Consider the following 20,810-nt stretch of genomic DNA (forward strand, 5'->3'; position numbering starts at 1 on the left):
GTATGTGCTGTGTTTTATAGGGTGTGGTGTATATGTGCTGTGTTTTATAGGGTGTGGTGTATATGTGCTGTGTTTTATAGGGTGTGGTGTATATGTGCTGTGTTTTATAGGGTGTGGTGTATATGTGCTGTGTTTTATAGGGTGTGGTGTATATGTGCTGTGTTTTATAGGGTGTGGTGTATATGTGCTGTGTTTTATAGGGTGTAGTGTGTATGTGCTGTGTGCTGTGTGTTATAGGGTGTAGTGTATATGTGCTGTGTGCTGTGTTTTATAGGGTGTAGTGTGTATGTGCTGTGTTTTATAGGGTGTGGTGTATATGTGCTGTGTTTTATAGGATTTAGTGTATGTGCTGTTTGCTGTTTTATAGGGTGTAGTGTATATGTTTCTGAAGCATGAACATAAGATTTGAATCACACTGACACTTGCAGCATCCTGTCACTATTTATGACACTTGTCCTGGTTTCATTAAAAGTCGGTGAGTTCGTCCAAAGCATAAGGTTCACAAAATCTTTTTACATGAAATCACCTCAGTGTAATGCTTTCATTCACAGTCTTCGTACTAACATTGCCTCATTTGACCCTTAAGTCTGTGAATGCATGTATGTACACAAAAACACCCTTATAAACACTTAAAGAAAAAGCTTTAGTGTGAAGACTGACATTAGGTTCAGTTATTTTTCATTTTCAGTCTTTTTGCTAATTTAGTTAACCAAGTTATTAATTTAGTTGGAGTTATAAAGTTTTCATACGTTATGCTGGGGGTGGTGTTGCTCAGCATACAGTGGAGAACAACTGTTAACCAACTGTCTGTATCCCTAAGACTCTGACCTGCCCTCACTGTACTCAGAACAAAGTGTGTGTTTGTGTGTGTTGCAGTGGGACCCCCAGGGAAGCCCCCAAAACAGCCTTTCAGCCCCTGCAATCCCACAAAATGTCTCTCACCTCACCCCAGTGCTCCACCACTCCTCCTTGCCAGACACAGAGGGTGTTTACCTCAGCAAACCTGACCCCTACGACCTCTACGAGAAGTCCAGGGCCATTTACGAGAGCAGACGTGAGTGACTTTGTGCGTCTCCATGTGACCAACCCTAAATGAGAATTATGAGCTCAGACCCTGAAATCCAATTGGACTGTTTTTGAATAAGGTCAATAAATGCCATAAGCTCCTCTCTGTAAATGAACGTAGTGTATGATCCCCAACAGAAATTATGCCTCTACTCTTTGTATTAGAAAATCACAGACTTGTTTTTCTGACTGGTTGTGTCAGATGGATGTGTTTAGGCTGTAATAATACTGTGAAAGAGATGTTTGAAAAGTACTGTGCCCAGCACAAATTTATCACAAATACCTGCTTTTATATGTCACTCAGTGGTCACAGTGGAAGAGTGCTTTGAGGATTACTCCATTCACTTACACAGCATTTTATTAAATCAGAGATGAAACAAAATAAAGCTGTGAGATTATAGACAGTATAAATATATGATGCCTCATATCAGTGATGATAGGGTTAGTATACTAGAATGGTCTGCTTTGCTTCTAGATTTGGATAGCAGAGTCTTGCCCTATATTTAGTCTGTCACTGAATATACAATCTGAAAGACCTGACTGATAGAGAGGCTCACGCCTTCTTCGTGAGAGCCTGGAGAAATGATCACAGCGGGAGGTTGAGACTGGTTATGGTGGAGAGAGGAGGAAGCTGTTTTGGTTATGGTAGAGAGAGGAAAAAGCTGTTCTGGTTATGGTGGAGAGAAGAGAAAGTTGTTTGGGTTAAGGTAGAGAGAGGAGAAAGCTGCTTTAGTTATGATAGAGAGAGGAGAAAGCTGTTTTGGTTATGGTGGAGAGAGGAGAAAGTTGTTTTGGTTAAGGTAGAGAGAAGAGAAAGCTGTTTTGGTTATGGTAGAGAGAGGAGAAAGCTGTTTTGGTTGTGGTAGAGAGAGGAGAGGGTTGTTTGGTTTATGTTTATTTTGTTTGGTTTTTTTTCAGAGCCTGGCCCTCTGCGCCCTGCCATTGGCTCCGATTCCACAGGCGAGTATTCTTTGCGGTGCCGTGATGTTAACACGGGAATCTGTGTGTTACACAAGAGGCACCGAGTGGTCCTTCGGTGATGCTTATATGTTCCTGTGTCTCTGTTCCCTGGGGTTTCTTGTCCTATATTTAGTTGAAAATGTAGGCCTTTCAGTGGCATCATATGTTTAGGCATTTTCAGTTTGCAGCTTGCAGTAGACAGTCACATTTCCCATGGCACATAGATATCAAAGCAACGTCACTGGAATAATACAAGAGCAAACAGGGTTGGGATTTGGTTTTGTTTTCTTCTCTTAATTTAATTAAATAGAGATTCCTTTCTGAAATCTAATTGTGCATGTTTTGATCATTTACACGAGGAATCTCATTAGAGTCTGGAAAAGGTTACAGGGGTCTCAGGGGACCAAGGGTGACCTTTTCATGCATGGCTCTGTACTCTGTCAACAGTTCAGTTAAATAAATGTTTGACAAATGAGGAGGCCCAAACTTGTCTGTTGGCATTTTGGGAGAAATGCTGCATATTTACCAGTACTGAGCCTTGTGAAAATGCACCTCAAGCTATGACATATATTTTCGTTTTTGGACTCCCATAATAAATAATGCTATTATTGGGTTTATCGATTTGCTTTGTATGGCTGGAGTTCTCTGTGGAGAGAAACGTGCTGCATTAATGAGGACTCCTATGCTCCTGCAGGGCCGGAGTACCAGGAAGTGGAAGTGCACCTGCTGCGGGAGAAGACGGGGTTTGGCTTTCGGATCCTGGGTGGAGATGAGGCTGTGCAGGCTGTGAGTGCGGATGCCCGTGACAAGGCTCGTATGCGACGGGCTGCTGCAGTCCTCTGTCATTTGTCAGTCCAACGTATCTGAAATGACCCCCCGACAGAACACCCCTCCCCGCCCCCAACATGACCTGTCTGACTAACAGTCTCTAAAGACTGAAGAAGAAGAGAGGAGCTAGCTAATGCTTGTATTTAGCAGAGAGCAAACGTTTATAGATATGACGCTGAGGGATGATGTAATGTGCTTTGGTTTTCAAGTAACACTGTGAGAGGCATTTTGTTCTGCTCATTGGTGTAAATTACTGTGCAATTCTTTTGTCTGTGCAGATTGTCATTGGAGCAATTATAGAGAACAGCCCTGCGGAGCGGGACGGAAGGCTGCGTGCCGGAGACGAGCTGCTGTCGGTGGATGGGATGCTTGTTGCCGGGAAACCTCATCGCTATGTTATTGACCTCATGCACGCTGCTGCTCGCAACGGTCAGGTGACACTCACCGTCAGAAGGCGGGTGCCCCCACAGGGTGAGAATCAGTTCTCCTGTGTGAAAATGCTGCTAAAGATCAGCCAAAGTCTGACTTGTTCTGTATAACTTTTCCAGTATTTGTTTTGTCATGTTTGATAGTTATTGTTTCTATTGTTTCTACAGCTCTGCTGTGTGGGAAAAATGAAGCGTCCAATCAGAGCAGCTCTCCCCGGGGTCATGCCGTGTGTCCCGTCAACCTCCCTCCCACCAATGATGTGGTGATTCACCGCAAGGAGAACGAGGGTTTTGGCTTTGTCATCATCAGCTCCCTCAACCGACCAGAGACCAGTGCTACCATCAGTTAGTGCTACTCACATCTGTTCTGTACCAGTATAATCATTCGTTCACAAAAACCTTTATCTATTCAGTCACTCCTCAATGACCTGTCTCTCTATAAAGGACCTTTATCTATTCAAGTTTATTTAGTGCCCAATACCACTGTTTACAGTCTCAAAGGGCTTTACAGGCCACAACAAACAAAACAGGACGGCACACCCTGACTTAATCCTCATGGTGGGCAAGAAAAAAACTCCCCAAAAATCCAGGTGTAACAGGAAAAAAAATGAGAGAAATCTTGAGAAGGGCCACAGAGAGAGGAGACCCCTTCTTGGCTAGACAGGTGTGCAATAGGTGCCGACCCAGCGGGCAATTACAATTTCAAGAAAGTACAATCAGAACACAAACAAAGGGGATGGCGATGCTGACAGGAGGCTGACAGGGGGGTGAACGATGAGAACACCAGGATGGATCGGTCTAGAGGGCAGGAGGAGTCAAGATCACTGATATCTCAGGAGTAGCATGTGTGGCTCAACAGAGAGAGAGAGACATTGTTAGATATGTTCATTTCCACATAATGGTTAAGGGACAATGTACATCGTGTGTCGAGTGCAGGCAGGGACTCCGGCAAGACTAGCTATTACAGCATAGCTAAAAGGAAAAGCTAGAAGGTAATACGGACATGAGGGCTCTCTGGGACACAATGCGGCCACCCACTCCACCAGAGTGAACCTGTTAGAGTGGGGGGAGGGGCAGGGACAGCATCCAAACAGCCCAGTTCATCAAACACTCTATGGCTGAGAACCCTCCAGATCTGCTCTTTTACCTAGTAAAGAGCTGTTAGCAAAGGCTTGGCTAAACAGATAAGTTTTCAGCCTTGACTTAAATATAGAGACTGTGTGTGAATCTGCAACACCAAGTGGGGGGCAGTTCCATAACTGTGGGGCTCTGTAAGAGAAGGCTCTGCCCCCTGCTGTAGCCTTCACAATTCGAGGTACATTCAGTCACTCCTGTCGTGCCAATGGTAAAGAGAAATCCTGGTTAATGGTTCACTGTGAATATTAGACTTAATACTAATATCACTTAGCTGTTACCATAACCTTATTTTGCAACCTGAACCCAGTGAAATCATATTCTGAAAACCATTTATAGCTCAGTGCTCTGAACACTGAACCTAGGAATTATTCAGAATAACTCTTCATTAGCTGTACATCTAATAAATAACAGCATTAAAGTAGCAGGTACAATAATACTCTTCGAATTCAATACTTCTAGCTAACTAAGTTCCTGGATCATCATATTCAGTAACTTGGAAATAACTTATCACGTACTCAAAGAGTAGGAATACGAACGTACACGTATATTACAACGATCAAATTCAAACGGTACAGAATGAATCTAATGTTGAATAAATTGGAAATCAGGTGGAATTAAGGCACATCCGCGATACAGACACATACAACAGCATCTAAACTACTTCACAAGAAGACAAACAACTAACGGTAGACAACAACAATATCCTCGTTACCGAAAGTACCTATGAACGAACAACTACGCGAGTATGAGGCATTACTCACAAGGAGGCACGCTTAACCAAAAGAACTGTCTGAGTGATGTTCTAGTGGAGTTACTTACACACTAAAGTGTAGTAAGGGAAGGAGAGAAAAGGGATGAGGAAGAAGAGCAGGCCCAGCCACGTTCAGGTATGAAAGACCGGAGTTACCAAGGTTGGCAGTAGGAGACCGTGAGCGAGACTTCGTGTCGGGAAGGTCTTTTAGCGTCGCAGATCTTCCGTAGCGGTGAGCCTGTGCCAATTCTTCTTCGAGACGAGCAGGACAGAACGGACTTACATTACGGCTGATACAACCGGAAATCAAGTGGACCTGAACCTTACCGTAGCTGAAGTGTAGGATAGGGAGTCTGCATTTTATCTGATTTTCAGAGGGGGTGCTATCCTTTTGGGGGGTGTCTCTGCCTGAAGGGAGGAGACACGCCTTGAAATTTAGAAAGTATTAATTTGAGCTCGGTTGAAATAATTTTACATAGCTTTTTCCCATTAAAGTATGGTAAAATTATGTTAGCTTACTCGTATCTGCCGCATTTTATGCTTCCGAACAAGACCAAATATGGTTTCTTTATCATTACGAACAGTACAGTTACACCGATGGTCATTCAGTTAGCTGCTCGTGACTTGGCACCTGGTTATTATTAATTCTTACCGCGCTTTTATGGCAATAGGAATGGTTATGGCTCGACACGCATACTTATTTGATAACGTCATGTGGTTAGTTTCATTTTTCTTTTGTCTTACATAGTTTGTGCCTGAGTGGACCAATGCAGATGTGGTCTGTGGCATAGTCCGAATTCCATTCTCACCAGGAACTAACCTCCCGGGGATGTTAGGGAGAACTGGGATCAAAGGGGATGGGGATAGAGAGCCTGAGTGAGAATGATAGAAAGAGATAAGGAAGGGTAAAAAAGAGGGGGGGAGTTTACACAACTGCAACTTCAATTACTAAGGAACACTAAAGGTTTACAAATGTCCTTTTCTTTCTGAAAGCTGCACAGTGTCTGCCCAACACTCCTTATGACCCGTCTCTCCATAAAGGACCTTTATGTATTCAGTCACTCCTCATGACCTGTCTCTCCATAAAGGATCCATGGCAGTTTGTGAACTTCAGGGTCTAGTCCCAAAATGAGGTGTATTTGTGTGTGTGTGTGTGTGTGTGTGTGTGTGTGCGCGCGCACGCGTGTGTGTTTCTGTTTTCAGAACAGTGTTATGTACTGATTTGGCTGTATGTTTTGTTTCCAGCTGTGCCACATAAGATTGGGCGAATAATTGAGGGCAGTCCAGCGGATCGCTGTGGGAGGCTGAGGGTTGGTGATCGTATCATGGCTGTGAACAGTCAGTCCATAATCAACATGCCCCACGCTGACATTGTCAAACTGATCAAGGATGCTGGCCTCACAGTCACCCTGCACATCATCCCAGAGGAAGGTGTGTGTGTGTGTGTATGTTTCTTTATGACTGCGTTCAGTATTGAAGATGTATGCATACGTGTGAGTAGCACATCAGAAAGTAGTGGAATTGTAAAGAATTCAGTTTAAATGTCTTTTTTGACACTGTGTTGATCCCAGATGTGAATGGTCCTCATTCGGGCCCTAACTCAGAGAAACAGAGCCCCATGGTGGCCCAGCGGCAGAGTCCCCAGACCCAGTCCAGCCCCACGGCTCAACAGAGCCCTCCAGCTCCACACCCCAGCCCTGCCACCACACAGCCAAACCCACAGATAACAGAACCAAGCCCAGGACCTACTGAGAGCAGCCCAGTAGTGACTCATGCCAGTCTGCCAGTGAGTCAGGCCGGCCTGGAGGCGCTGCAGTCCGGCCCATCAGTGAGTCAGGCTGCCCCCGTGCTGGAGCAATGTGTACCTGTGGTCCCCCAGGCTCCACTCAGCTCAGCACCAGTACCTCCACCAGCCCCACTCTACCTTCATGACAGCAGGTAAAGGGTACAAGACCCACCTCCTGCCTCATCTCAGCAACAGAGAGAAATTTACACTTTTATATAAATGTGAATTTATGTATCAATAGCAGAAGAGCGAAAGAGAAGGAGGAACTACCAGTTTCGATGCCTTGTGCTGGGCTGTGGTTTCTCTGTGTTTTGTTTTTTTGTTATCTGTGGTGTGTTCAGGAGAGGCCCTGAAAGGCCATCATCTCTCACCTTAATGAAAGCATACCTTTTCTCTCTCTCTCTCTCTCTCTCTCTCTCTCTCTCTCTCACACCACTTATCTCCTCATGTTAAATTATTTACCTGTAGATCTCTACCTGTTTAATAATACATTTCCCCACACCATGGGAAGGGCAATATGCCACATTCACAGGCTTGTCTCAGCTCTGCTCTGATTTATTCATTCCGAGAGGACTGCTCTGTAACTTGGCACAGTGTTGCTTTCAGGTATGATTCACTTAGCCTCAGATTCCTCCCACCAATCCCTGTATTGATTATACTGCTCACACCCTGACAGGTCAACAGGTGAGCACCAGAGCGGACCTAAGCATGGCATTTTAAACGCTGAATCACTCTTGTAATTGAATGTTTTTTTCCCAGCTAATAATCAGTTGCATGAAAGATATGTGTAAATGGGGGCATGTATGAATGACCTTTTGAACACAGCTTGTCCCACAGTGATTAACTGTTCTCCTTTCATTTCAATGTCTTGGACACAACAGGTCGGAGGTGAAAGCCAGACAGGATGTCAAACCAGATATCTGTCAGCCTCCATACACAGATTACCGCCAACCTCCAGTGGATTACAGACACCCTCCCACCATGGATTACCGGCACCCACCACTCATAGATTACAGACAACATTCAGTCCCAGATTACAGACCACAGGTAGACCTGAAAATTGAACTACACCTTCAGACACAAAGCCGCCAAAGAATACAGAGGCTTAACAGACTGGCCTTCTCCTTTCTGGGTGTTAGAGGCACCACCTGAACAAAGATACAGAATGGGGCTCTCAGTAATTCACATTAGAAATACAAACCCAACTCGGAAAAAGTTTGGACGGTATGGAAAATGCAAATAAAAAAAGAAAGCAGTGATTTCTAAATTTACTTTGACTTGTATTTCATTGTAGACAATATGAACACGAGATATTTCATGTTTTATCTGGTCAACTTCATTTCATTTGTAAATATACATCCATTTCGGCCATTCAGGGCTGTAACGCATTCCAAAAAAAGTTGGGTCAGGGGTAATTTAGGGCTAGTAATGGGGTAAAATAATTAAATAATTATGTGATTTGAAACCGGTGATGTCAGCAGGTGATTGTAATCATGGTTTTTATACAAGAGCAGCATCCAGGAAAGGTCTAGTCCTTTAGGAGCAGAGATGGGCCGAGGATCGCCAGTTTGCCAACAAATGCATGAGAAAGTTATTTAAATGTTTAAAAACAGTGTTCCTCAAAGAAAGATAGGAGGGGATTTGGATACTTCACCCTCTATGGTGCATAAAATAATTAAAAGTTACAAGGAATCTGGAGGAATTTCAGTGTGTAAAGGGCAACGGCACAAGACTAAACTGAATAAGTGTGCTCCCTCTCGCGATCCCTCAAATGGCACTGCATCAAGAACCACCATTCATCTATAAGTGATATGACCACATGGGTTCAGGATTACTATGGCAAACCTTTGTCAAGCACTACAATACGTTGTAACATCCACAAATGGCAGTTAAAACTTTACTGTGCCAAAAGGAAGCCTTATGTTCACGTGTATTGTGGTCAGACGAATCAGTATTTCAGGTCTTTTTTTGAAGAAATGGATGCCGTGCGCTCTGAAAAGTGCATAGAGATTTTGGAGCAACATATGCTGCCTTCAAGACAACATCTTTCCTAGGGACTTCCAAGCATATTTCCCACGCAAGACAATGCAAAACCACATTCTGCACACATTACAAAGGCATTACTGTGGAAGAAGAGGGTGCAGGTGCTGGACTGGCCTGCCTGCAGTCCCTCCCTGTTCCCAATAGAGAATGTGTGGCGCACTCTGAAACGCAAAATGCAACAACGAAGACTCCGTACTGTTGCACACCTTAAGACTTGTTTGCTGGAAGAATGGGACAAAATGACACCTGAAATGCTTCACCACTTGGTGTCTTCAGTCCCTAAACATCTTTTAACTGTTGTGAAAAGTAATGCCAACATAACAAAATGGTAAATACTTTCCAAGAATCAAAATTGAAATGTGTTTATTTGGAAAAAACAATACAATTCATGAGGTAAAACATCAAATAATGTGCTGTTGTATTGTTTTCAATGTAGTACAGCCCGAAGCTAATTTACAAACTGCTGTTTTCCGTTTTAATTTTAATTTTAACATACCGTCCCTGATTAAGGGTTGTATTAGCCCTTGTCTGAAAACCATTTAAGATGAAGTCAGCCCATTTGGTGGCTCACACAGAGACAGAGGTTCCTCTCCCACACCACGAATATCCAGTCGCTTGTCACACTGCCAGAGACCCTCAGCTGTTCTTGAGAAAATATTCTGGAGGCACTCCATTCAGCAGCAGCCTGTGAGCCTAATGAGTCATGCCCAATGCAGTCACGCCACAATGGCCCTGGGGGAGAACTGAGTCAAAAATATCAGAATATCTCAGATGCTTACAGAAACAGACTGTAGGTCCAGATTCACACAGTCAATAATTACTCAACCAGTGTCAATTATGAGAGTGTGCATCATGAGGGCCAGTGTTTAGGCAGTGACTTCATTGTGTTATGATTTTCAGGACTTTGACTACTTCACAGTGGAGCTGGAGAAGAGTGTAAAAGGCTTTGGCTTCAGTATTCGGGGTGGGAGGGAGTATAAAATGGACCTGTTTGTACTCAGGCTGGCGGAAGACGGGCCTGCCATCCGAAACGGACGCATGAGGGTGAGGAACATCCATCATATTACCAAAATAAATAACACCTCATCATATTACTAAAATAGATAACATCCATCACATCATATTATTAAAATAAACTACATGTCACGTCACCAAAATAAATAACGTCCATCATATTACTAAAATAGATAACATCCATCATATTACCAAAATAAATTACATCCATCACTTTACCAAAATAAATAGCTTCCATCATATTATCAAAATAAATAACATCACCAAACTAAATAATATCCATCACTTTAGCAAAATAAATAACATTCATCACTTTACCAAATAAAATTACCAAAATAAATAACATCTAACACATTGCTAAAATAAATAATGTCCATCACATACTCAGAATAATACCGAAATGTTTTCAGTTGCAGCAGAACATCAGTTGCATCTTAAACTCAAATGTACAAATCTTACAATTTTTGTTTTCTAATTGTGTTGATGGTTCCCAGTGGGAGCAAGTTACATAATTGAATTGCTTGCACAGAGCAAGTTGTGTAATTGCACTGTATTTGCGCCTTAAAGGGAAATATTTGTGGGTATTTAGTGAATGTTGCTTCATCGTTGTTATTTACTGTAATTGTGCAGGTGGGTGATCAGATTATTGAGATTAATGGCGAGAGTACGAGGGACATGAGCCACGCCCGGGCCATTGAGCTGATCAAGGCAGGAGGGCGACGGGTGCGTTTACTGCTGAAGAGGGGAACAGGACAGGTGCCTGAGTATGGTGGGTTTCCACTTTATCTCACAAACCGACACTCATGCATTCAGCACTGAATTACTGCAAATCAGTATCTATACACGCAATTTTAATTGCTGTGAAATGTCTTCAACAGAAAATATTTAGGACATTAACTCCTTTAATCAAATAGCTTGTCGCCTGTCCTTCTGCCTGTAACTAACACAAATATATAATTATTTCACCGCTGCTGCTGTAAGTCTAAACTGCTGTAGTATTTTCTGTCCTGCTCTTCAGGAATGGTAGCGCCCAGTCTGCCCATGTGCATGAAAAGTGACACTCTAGCTTCTCCCTATTTCTTCATAATGGGACACTCTAAAGACACGGTTTGTGAAAAAACTGCATGTCTCTCCAGTTTACAGCTGTTTTCACTGGGAAATGTATGTGTGTGTTTATGTGTGTGTGTGTGTGTGTGTGTGCGCGTGTGTGTGCGCGCGTGTGTGTGTGCGTGTGTGTGCGCATGTGTTTGTGTGCATGTGTAAGTGTCTGCACAGGTTTGTGTGTGTGTGCTGGTATGTGTTTGTGCCTGTGTGCATATGTGTGTGTTGGTATGTGTTTGTGTCTGTGCGTATATATGCGTCTGCACAAGTTTGTGTGTGTGTGTGAGAGATTATTTGTGGCTGTGGTTGATGCTGGTCATGAAAAGGGCCATCTGTGTCTCTCTGTATACTGTGTGTGTATGTGTGTGTGAGCGTCAGCGTGAGTGTGAGCATTAGCATGAGTGTGTTTGCTTGGCTTTGTGGGTAGTTATTTGTAAGTGTGGTTGTATGCTGGTCATCAATAGACTTTGTCTCTCTCTGTAGACAGTGCCCCCTCCTGGAGTGCTGTCTCTCCAGCCCCCCCTGCCCTGTCGGAAGTAGCGATGTGTTACTAGCTTCCACTCTCTTCCATCACCCTCATCTCATCCAGACTCACACTCTGGACTCACACTGCCTCTTCCCTGTGGAGACATTATGTGATGGAGCATGAGCAACACAGGATGCCCCCTTGTGGCCAGTTAAACGCACGCTAATATCTCATGGAACAGAGGGTGGCAGGTCCATCCAAAAAAGCAGAGCTTCAGAGTGGCAAGGGCTGTACCAAACAATAGGGCAGGGGAGAGAGACGAAGAGTTGTACATTCTCAGACAGAGGGGATCCCGTGTGCTTGCTGTAGTTGGTTTCATATGTCTGAGATTGGATGACAGTGTGGCAGCATCAGTGATGGACCAGCAGCCAGTAGGCCAGATTACAGATCACATTACTGGCCAGATTACTGGAAGTATGGTTTGCACTCAGGAGGTTCCAAAGGTGGCCTGCAGAAATGTGGATCCCAGCACTGCAGACTCTGAGTCCACACAGGCCAGATCAGACCCTGATCCCGGCTCAACCTGGCCCAATCCATGCTACCTGACAAACAAGAGAAAAAACTCTTTCTTTTAATAAGGGATAAGTCATTAATTGTTTGTTTCTTTCTGTTTTTACCACTTTAACTTGTCTCAGTCCAGCCTCTAAAATGCAGTTGTGTCATCAGAGAAGACAATACAAATGTATGTGAGTAGCATGAGAGAACTGTGCTTTGCTACGGGTCATTTTGGCCAAGACTCTACCACAGACATTGCCAAGCACAGAGAGTAAACTCTAATGAAACCATCTCTGTATTATGGGAATAAAATTATTTCAACAGGAAGCAGAATACTACCTGTCCATCACTTTTTGCACACCGGACATAACAGTCCATCCACATTAAAGCTCTTTTCCTCAGAGACTGCAATTACAGTATCTCCGATATCACTGCATACATTTTTAATTGAGTGATAAAATCTGGAAACTTTCATGTCAAAAACACTCTAGGTTTTCAGAACATTTTTTTTGTTAGCTGAAATACAGTCCATAGGCAGAAATACATTTAGATCATAGATAACCCTGAATCACATTACACAGCTGAATGGCCAGTGACATCAGTGACATGTCTGAACTGTGTGACCCCTGAAATGTCCCCCCTGCTGGACTCTTGAGTGTGTGTCGGTAGTGCCATGTTCTCCCTGAGATGGTGCTTGGTGAACTGTATCACTGTGGACCTGGCCTCCCCCACGTCCACCTCCCTTACTGTGAGCACTGCTCTTGTAAGACTCTGGACAGGTGAGAATGCAACATGTTTGAGATCAGTTATTTTACATAAAACAGTTACTATTCTATCCATTCTACTTCATTTGTTTTATAGACTAGGAGACATTTCTCAGAATATCATGGATAGCTTCAAAGTTGGACATGGAGAAGTGGTCCAAAAAAGCAAAAAAGTATGTGGTAGACACTATCTGCGTCTTACTGTGGGAATGTTTAGGCAGCATTCTATTGGGTTTTCAAACTTTTTGTGGGACCACTGAAGTGACCATCACAACACTCATCCCACCATAGTCAGGAAAAGAGGTGAAAGAAAGAAATCACTTCAGAGCACTGGGAAGACAGTAGTGTGTGTGTGTGTGTGTGTGTGTGTGTGTGTGTGTGTGTGTGTGTGCACCAGCAGTGAGCAGGGCCCAGCTGTTTGGGACAGAGTGCCTTACTGTCAGGCATTGGTACAAAGAGCAAACTCAAGTCACAAAAGATGATATTTGTCAGTGATACAGATGCAGCTGTTTTATCATTGTCTCATGCAAGAGAGATAAATCTCTCTTTGTGTTTCCTTTTAATCCATTTGTGACAATATGCAAAATTCATAGTTTTATGGAAGAATGGATAGTGTAATCAAAACAAAAAGCTATGTCATTTAGCATGGCTCATGAGAGTAATTGATACATTGCTCTATAATTATCAGGCAATATTATAAAAAAAAAAAAATGAAACCCCTGTTTTTATGCCTCATTATGTCTATAGCAACACTCCCAGTTTGAATGGATTAACATCAGCCGGCTGTTGGTGTAAAGGTTTGGGTTGGAGGGTGATAACCACGTTAAAGTCAAACTCTCCGCTCATATGCAGCAATGAATCACAAGCCAAAGCCGGCTGAGAATATTCTGAAATATGCTAGCACCCACAGTCAGAGAAATGACATGGAATCTTACATCAGACTCATGTTTTTCAACATGTGGCCTGGGCCTAAATGTATGAGAAGTTTCAGCAAAAGACTGAGTCAGGATTACCTTTTCTCTGTAATTATACAGGTAAAGACACTTACAGAGACTGAGAAGAGCTGATCCCAGATCAGTATTCTTTGATATAGATGCTGAGAACACTGGGGCCCTGATGTAGCTTTAGCTTGACATTTAGTATACGTGAGTCTGGGGTTGGCAGTGAACGTCGCACTGGTTGACGGAAGAAGTAAATCAGCCCCCTTATTGGACCGTGATCATCGTTTACATATTACAGCATCAGTTTGATAAATATTGACTGGATGAATTAAACTGAGGAGATAGCTGCACTAAGTGTCTGATACAGAGCCGAAATGGCATCTTATTGTTGTTACAGAACCCTAGATCTCTATTTTATTTTATTTTATTGAAGAGAGGCTGCTCACACTAATGGTCTCATAAGAGCACATCTCTGTGTTCTAGCGTTCTAGCATGTTTATTCTTAAACTAAACCTTTCTGCTCCTTTGCGACTACTAGTGTGTCAATGAAGTTGTTGTAAGATATGGAATTGACCTGAGAAAGTCGCAAAGCCATTTGTGGGGCACTCTTCTCTGAATTTTGTGGTAATCCTGCTGGAAGACAGCAAAAGAATCCTTTAGATTGATCTGAGTGCTGATATGCTCAAGTGAGATGTGTTACAAAATGTGGCTGTAGAATTCACACAAAATACTTGAAAGGTATATTTTGTCATTAATAGTTATTAATGATTACCGGATAATATTCTGCCCAGCATATTTTTTTTTATTTGTGATAGATTCACTTTTTGGCTGCAGTGTGCTAAATTTAATAGTGGTTTACATGGAGAGAGAGAGAGTGAGAGTGAGAGAGAGAGCGCATCTATTGCACAGCTCATAGCTTTTACTGTTGAAGCTGTATCCTGCCTGCTGTGAAAAAAGAGAACATATTATATATATCGAATCTGTGAAAGATGGCACGTACGTGGGCCCAATTCAGATGGATATAACTGTGTAGTGTTAGATGTGTATTTACCTTGTACAGCTGTACTCCTATAAATATGGTTAAATGTATCATTGATAGTTTCAAAGATTAAAGTGATCAGATATTTTTATGAGATGCAACCCTACTGATATATTCAATTTTGCTAAAACCTTGTTTACTGTATGATATTCTGAAATATTGTCAAATAAACTTATGACATGGTGTAAACTTCTCATTTTATTGTTCTCATTATACTTCTATATGGTTATCCGAGCGTGAACTATTGTCAGCAGCACAAAGAAAAAATAAAATTAATAAAATAGAAAGTAAACGTGGATGTTCATAAGAGTATGAGTATTTATTAAAAAATCAAATGCATTTTTGGTCCTCATTTTACAGTGTTCATAAAGAAGAACCAAGATATCTGACTTGGAGGGTTGTTGAACTCGTAATTAATATGATCACTTTTTGATTATTATCTGTATTCTTATCACCAGTGTTTAGGTGTTTGAATAAGCCCAGAATATTTATCTATAATTTGCAGAGCAATGTGTTATAGTATGGTTTATTGACATGTAACCAGTTAACGTAGCTTATTTTCTCAGTGACCATTGAGTGTAGTAATTCTCCTATCCAGGTTTCGGCGCTATCGCATTTAAAACCTCCAACAACAGAGCAGTTTTGTTAATGAGGCGGAGGCACGGTGACGAAGTGCTTTTTTGTTAGATGGCGAGCATTATACTGTAAACTGAAAAAATGTCAGGAAAACAGCGAAACCTTCCATCGTGGATGACTTCGACTAGTGTTAACAGAGAAAGAGAAGAGAAAGACAGAAGACGGTCAAAGCGGAAGGATAACCGTTCAGCGAGGTAAAGCAACGTGTCCTTAAACAGTATTCTAGTAGTAATTTCATATTCTGTCCTGATGCAAAATACACATTTACAAAAAGAATGCAATACAAAACTTGTGTCACCAGAGTCACACTGTACTGGATGAATGAACAGGAGCTAGTGCAGACAGCTGTCAGTCTCCTCGCCGAAGTAACGAACCAAGAACATGTGAGTGACGAAGTTCGAAAATGCAGATTACGCAAAAGAGTTTAATGTGTGGTAAAATGGGGGTCTGTAAGGTGCCATGATAAAGAACATGCATGACACAACTTTTGCTGTGCACTGTTCTAACCGTGCAAACGCTCAAATGAGTTGAATTCGTGGCGGCAGCATGGCGCAAGAAGGTCTCGGGTTCGATTCCTTTCTGTGTGCAGTTTGCATGTTCTCCCCGTGTCTGCGTGCAAAGACATGCAGGTTAGGTGAATTGGAGACACTAAATTGCCCCTAGGCGGGAATGTGAGTGTATTTGTCTGTGTGTCTGCCCTGCGATGGACTGGCGACCGTAGCGCTGGGATAGGCTCCAGCATCCCCCGCGACCCTTATCATGATAAGCGGCTTAGATCATGAGTGAGAGTGAGTTGAATTCTTGTTTTTGTCTGTTATTATTATTGTTGTTGTCGTTCAGCTCCTTCTCTCAGTTTAGACTGTAAGCAAGTTTGTCTAGTAAGTTTTCTTGGGGAAAAAAACCCAAAACAAACATAGAGTAGAATGTAAAGTAAACCAAGTATAATGAGATACACTGTACCATACTGTTCCTTTCTCTGACCAGTGCTGCTTACCAACTGCAAGTCTTGTTTGCTGTAATACAGGTCCAGAAGAGCTCTGTGGCTGATGAGAAGCTTCCTCCAAACAGTGATGGAGTGATGGGAGGGAAAGTACTGGAAACTGAGGCCATGGAGGAGACATCAGACTGTGATGCATGTGTAAAATTACATGTATCAGAAGCAGATATGGACATTGCTGAGGTGGAGACCTTGCCTTATATCAGTAACATGCAGAGGAAAGACAGAAGGCAAGGTTCAAACACAGACTGTGACCTGACATGTTTCTGAGGACTCAGGGGGTCTCGAGCAGGACCAGTCACAGAAGGGCAGTGCTAACAATGAGGCTCTGCGGCTTGTCCGAGCAATCTTTTTCTCCTGACACATCACCACGGAAATGACTCATCGGAGTTGAGACAGGGTCTAGCTATGGTTTACCGGCACAGAACTACACTAGTTGGCAGAGGAGTGCTGATCCAGTAATCTGTACACATCCAGTTTTCAGAAAGTCTACAAAAAGAGAAACATAATCAATTTGTCGTCAGAGATTTGGATAGGTGGAAAGTTATACTTGTGAGGTAATGTGTTTGTGATTCAAGGATCTCAAACAGCACAGATTGAGGTACAGGGTTATTTTTACCAGCACATCATTGACAAGAAGCTCTGACCACTTGACTGTACAGGTGTAACACATTTTTACATCTCGCAGACTCTTGATAGAATGTGTGGTGCTGAATCTTATTTGAAGAGAAGGAGCAGCCTTTCCTTTAACGTTATAGAACGGTCTTATACTACACTAATTTATGGTTTTATTAGAGGCGCTATTTGTGTCAGCAAAGAATTTTTGTTTACGTTGTTTTAAATGCCAAATGATTATCCTGAATTAAAATAAGTCTTGCCAGCACAAAATCTATTGAGTAATGTACCAAGATGTCTCAGCGGTTAGTAACAGTGACCAGTAGGCAATTTGTCGGCAGATGAGGGGGGATGCCATCCCTCTTGTTAGCAAAATGACCAAAATGGAACCCCCTTGTTAATCTGTCATCCCCCTATATTCTCTATAGAGTCAGTGACCATTGGACTATCACCTCTGTTAAAAAATAACAAATCACCTACTGCCAATGACTGTAAAAAGTACATTACATTCTCAGAGCAAGTGCGACGAGGCAGCTTCTACATGAACCATCTGCGATACTGTTTTTTTGTTGTTGTTGTTGTTTTTGAATGAATGTATCAAAAAACGAACTATTTATTTATGACAAGGCAGTTGTCAAACTGTAACGAAGGGCAAACTATACTTGTTAGGTGTGGAACATAAGTTGCATAATATACGTTGAATTTAAAAGATGTTCTATGTTCATAACGCTGAGCTGACCTGAAAGTTGTATCATTAACCTTCAAGAGTAGAGCTGTTTCATAAATTATTACTGAATTAAGCCTCTAAACCGGTCCTGGATTGTCTCCCACATTTGCAAGGGGTTTTGCTTACATGCACGTGATTCTTTTTATTTTTGTTGAAATACCTACATCACTGTACAGACACAGATCAAAAAAATACCTATGTCACTGTTCAGAAACAGCCTAAAAATACGTATTCTTACCATACCTAATTTTTATGGCACCTCCATGATCCATTTGGTTTTAAGTGTCTCTGAGGAACTCTGGGAGCTACTGACAGACCATCTTTGCAAAGATCTTTGCAACCATCTTAAATGTTTTTTTTGTACTCTTTGTTTTTTTGTTTTGTTCTTTGTACTCTAATGCTGGAAGAACTGTATGTATAACTCCTTAAGCATAAAAAGTAAAGAGCCACATATGCCAAAGGCTATAAACTCATATTGCCATGATGATTTTTTTTGTTGTTGTTTTGGATTGAATGTTTTGCTCTTATCCTAAATTGCACTCCCTTGTGAGGAATTTCTCTTATCAAGATGTCCTACAAAAATAAGTCGGACCAAAAGATCTGAGAGTAGAGAGACTCCAGCAAACCAATAGATCCAGCAAATCCAACAAACAGCTCAGAATGGTCTCAGAATTCAAATCTCTGCTCTTCCATTCTCTAAGTGGCAACAACGAGACACAATCAAGACAAACAGATTCCACAGCATCGTCAGCCTTTTTTGAAAACAGAGCTGTAAGGTAGTGATTCCCAGCCTGGTCTTTAGGACCCCTGTCACTCCACATGTTTGTATCCTCAGTTTATAACGGCCGCTAAATGACAATTAAAAAAAGAAAAGGAGAGACGATGTTATGAATGTTGTCATTGCATAGTTTGTCCTATAGAGGGCACACAGAACTCCATGTCAACACACATGCGAAAACAACAAATGTCAACAATCGGCTGACCTAAGCAGAGTCAGGGAGTAGCCAACGACAGAGATCATCTGTGTTTGTGGTAAGTTGATAACTGTCACGTGAAATACATTATTCAAATAATAATAAGCATCCCCCATTACTCCTCCTCTTAGCCCAAATAAGCTTGACAACATTTATGTCAGCCATGCCTGGTTTTGCTGCAGTAATGTGAAGGCCCGTACCGTCAGTCAAGCATCAAAGTATTTGAGTGGCGTAGGCTAAGCTGTCGACAAAATTGATTGTAGGTTTATTTATTAAACAGTGCGGCAGTTCTTGCGAGTAAACAAACAATGGCATTGTTATTTCTCCCTCGTCCATTCTAAACATTTTCTGGCAACATCACTTACAGTAGGTTATAACGCTATCCATTGCTAAATGAGGTCACCCTCAAAGCTAGCTAATGCCATGTCTATCAGTGGAAGACCGCTAATGTTAATGTTAAACGCGTTTATCTTTCTCTGCCTAAATGAAGCAATGGTAAATATATCTGCGACTCGTATGTCTGTTGGTGCATTAGAAATTAATAAACCAGAGGAGACACAAATAAACATGAGCTGAACAAGTATCTAACAGGCTTGGTAGCCAAACAAATTTATCTAGCTTATTAAAAAAAAAATATATATATATATATATATATATATATATATATATATATATATATATATATATATATATATATATATATATATAATTTACTTTTATTCATCAAATCTTTAATATAATTTGTTGTACCTTTGTTCAAAGTACTATTTATGGCGTCAAAACAAGTTTAATTTTAAACTGCCTTACGTCTCATTATTTTGGTGAGGAAAAAAAAGAATATCGGCCAATATATCATTATCATTTTTTTTAAATCCTCAGATATCAAAATCGGTATTGGTCTTAAAAAACCTGTATCGGTCAGGCTCTAAATTAAAGTTTTAACATGACTGAGTGGAGAAGCACTGATTTACAGGGGAAAGTGTTATTGAGTTAAACATACATCAGATAAAGTGTCTTAAAGGAAAGGTCTATTGAAACACATGGAACCAAAGAAATAATGCTTTATGAATATATTTTCAAATATGTATGTTTTCACTTCCATCTGTAACATTTCATATTGTCTGGTCTCTCTGAGCAGTGATGTCACTTGGTTGTAAACGTAGCAGATATCATTTGATGTTTCCTAGTGTTTTTATGATGATGTTCCAGTTGTTCAAAATCACTGATTAATCATCTTTAACACTGATTAAAATACTGATTTTCTGATTTCTTTTACAGAAATACAACTTGCTTATGTTTTTTTTTAAGCTGACTGTGTCTATATAATTAAATCAGTGGATGTAACATAACTGTCTGTCACAAATGCCAGAAGATTTAAGTACCGGATCTACTTTAACACAGATTACAATATCACACAGCTGTGTCATTTTAGTATAGACTTTACCAACCAGACTGAGTGGATGTGAAGTCATTATGGACAATATACATGGGATAAAGTGTGAGAAAGAGATTTGGCCAGTGAAGACATCACAGGATCAGATTAAAATCCAAGGTGTCAATACGAGGGATGGGCTCCTTCCAGTAGTTGAAAGTGGTGAAATCAGACAATTCCATCTCCTCCTCCTTCTGCTCTTGATGGTTTGGGGAGCTCTTCTGTGTCTTTGTGTGCTGAGTGCATTTGACTGGTTTTGACTCACACAAGCCCAAGTCCTCAAGTTCTGAGAGGTCAAGCGCTGGAATGGGCTGCCTCCAAAATAAGAAGGAGTCATACTGGTTGCTAGCAGTGTCCAGCATTTTCATCTGCCTATGAAAAACAGAACACTCCTAGGTCATTTCAAAAGATTCAAAAACATACATATCGTACTAAAGAGCACTTATGAAGGACTGGTATGTAAATCATATGATATTGCTGAGAAAGCATCTGTACATGATGTCATCAGTAGTAATGTGAAATGTTCGGTCTTTCACAGTAAATCTCAAAAG

General features: G+C 41.5%; 2 protein-coding genes and 1 long non-coding RNA gene across 3 annotated transcripts in view; 2 read left to right on the forward strand and 1 right to left on the reverse strand.

The window, feature by feature from the left end:
- magi2b (membrane associated guanylate kinase, WW and PDZ domain containing 2b) overlaps positions 1-11,653 on the forward strand; it is a 117,734-nt gene extending 106,081 nt beyond the window's left edge. The window contains exons 13-24 of the mRNA XM_030794276.1: positions 877-1,054; positions 1,984-2,025; positions 2,720-2,835; positions 3,132-3,324; positions 3,450-3,626; positions 6,415-6,600; positions 6,741-7,107; positions 7,837-8,002; positions 9,899-10,042; positions 10,643-10,781; positions 11,031-11,119; positions 11,597-11,653. Of these exons, the coding sequence (XP_030650136.1) occupies positions 877-1,054; positions 1,984-2,025; positions 2,720-2,835; positions 3,132-3,324; positions 3,450-3,626; positions 6,415-6,600; positions 6,741-7,107; positions 7,837-8,002; positions 9,899-10,042; positions 10,643-10,781; positions 11,031-11,119; positions 11,597-11,653 (1,854 nt within the window). The remainder of the gene's footprint in view (positions 1-876; positions 1,055-1,983; positions 2,026-2,719; positions 2,836-3,131; positions 3,325-3,449; positions 3,627-6,414; positions 6,601-6,740; positions 7,108-7,836; positions 8,003-9,898; positions 10,043-10,642; positions 10,782-11,030; positions 11,120-11,596) is intronic.
- A 3,903-nt stretch (positions 11,654-15,556) lies between these two features.
- LOC115830199 (uncharacterized) lies at positions 15,557-17,869 on the forward strand. Its single transcript, XR_004026022.1, has 3 exons — positions 15,557-15,708; positions 15,816-15,897; positions 16,539-17,869. It is a non-coding gene; the product is annotated as an uncharacterized LOC115830199 (long non-coding RNA).
- Positions 17,870-20,354: 2,485 nt separating this feature from the next.
- Positions 20,355-20,621, reverse strand: mllt11 (MLLT11 transcription factor 7 cofactor). Its single transcript, XM_030766916.1, has one exon. It carries the CDS (start codon positions 20,619-20,621, stop codon positions 20,355-20,357), a length of 267 nt encoding a protein of 88 aa, XP_030622776.1.
- Between the last annotated feature and the right edge of the window lie 189 nt (positions 20,622-20,810).

This window comes from Chanos chanos, chromosome 2 (assembly GCF_902362185.1).
Source record: "Chanos chanos chromosome 2, fChaCha1.1, whole genome shotgun sequence".
In the NCBI taxonomy this organism is placed as follows: Eukaryota; Metazoa; Chordata; class Actinopteri; order Gonorynchiformes; family Chanidae; genus Chanos; species Chanos chanos.

Bases quoted from the DNA above. Each gene is read 5' to 3' on its own strand.
- mllt11 (XM_030766916.1), bottom strand. From the start codon at position 20,621: ATGCTGGACACTGCTAGCAACCAGTATGACTCCTTCTTATTTTGGAGG.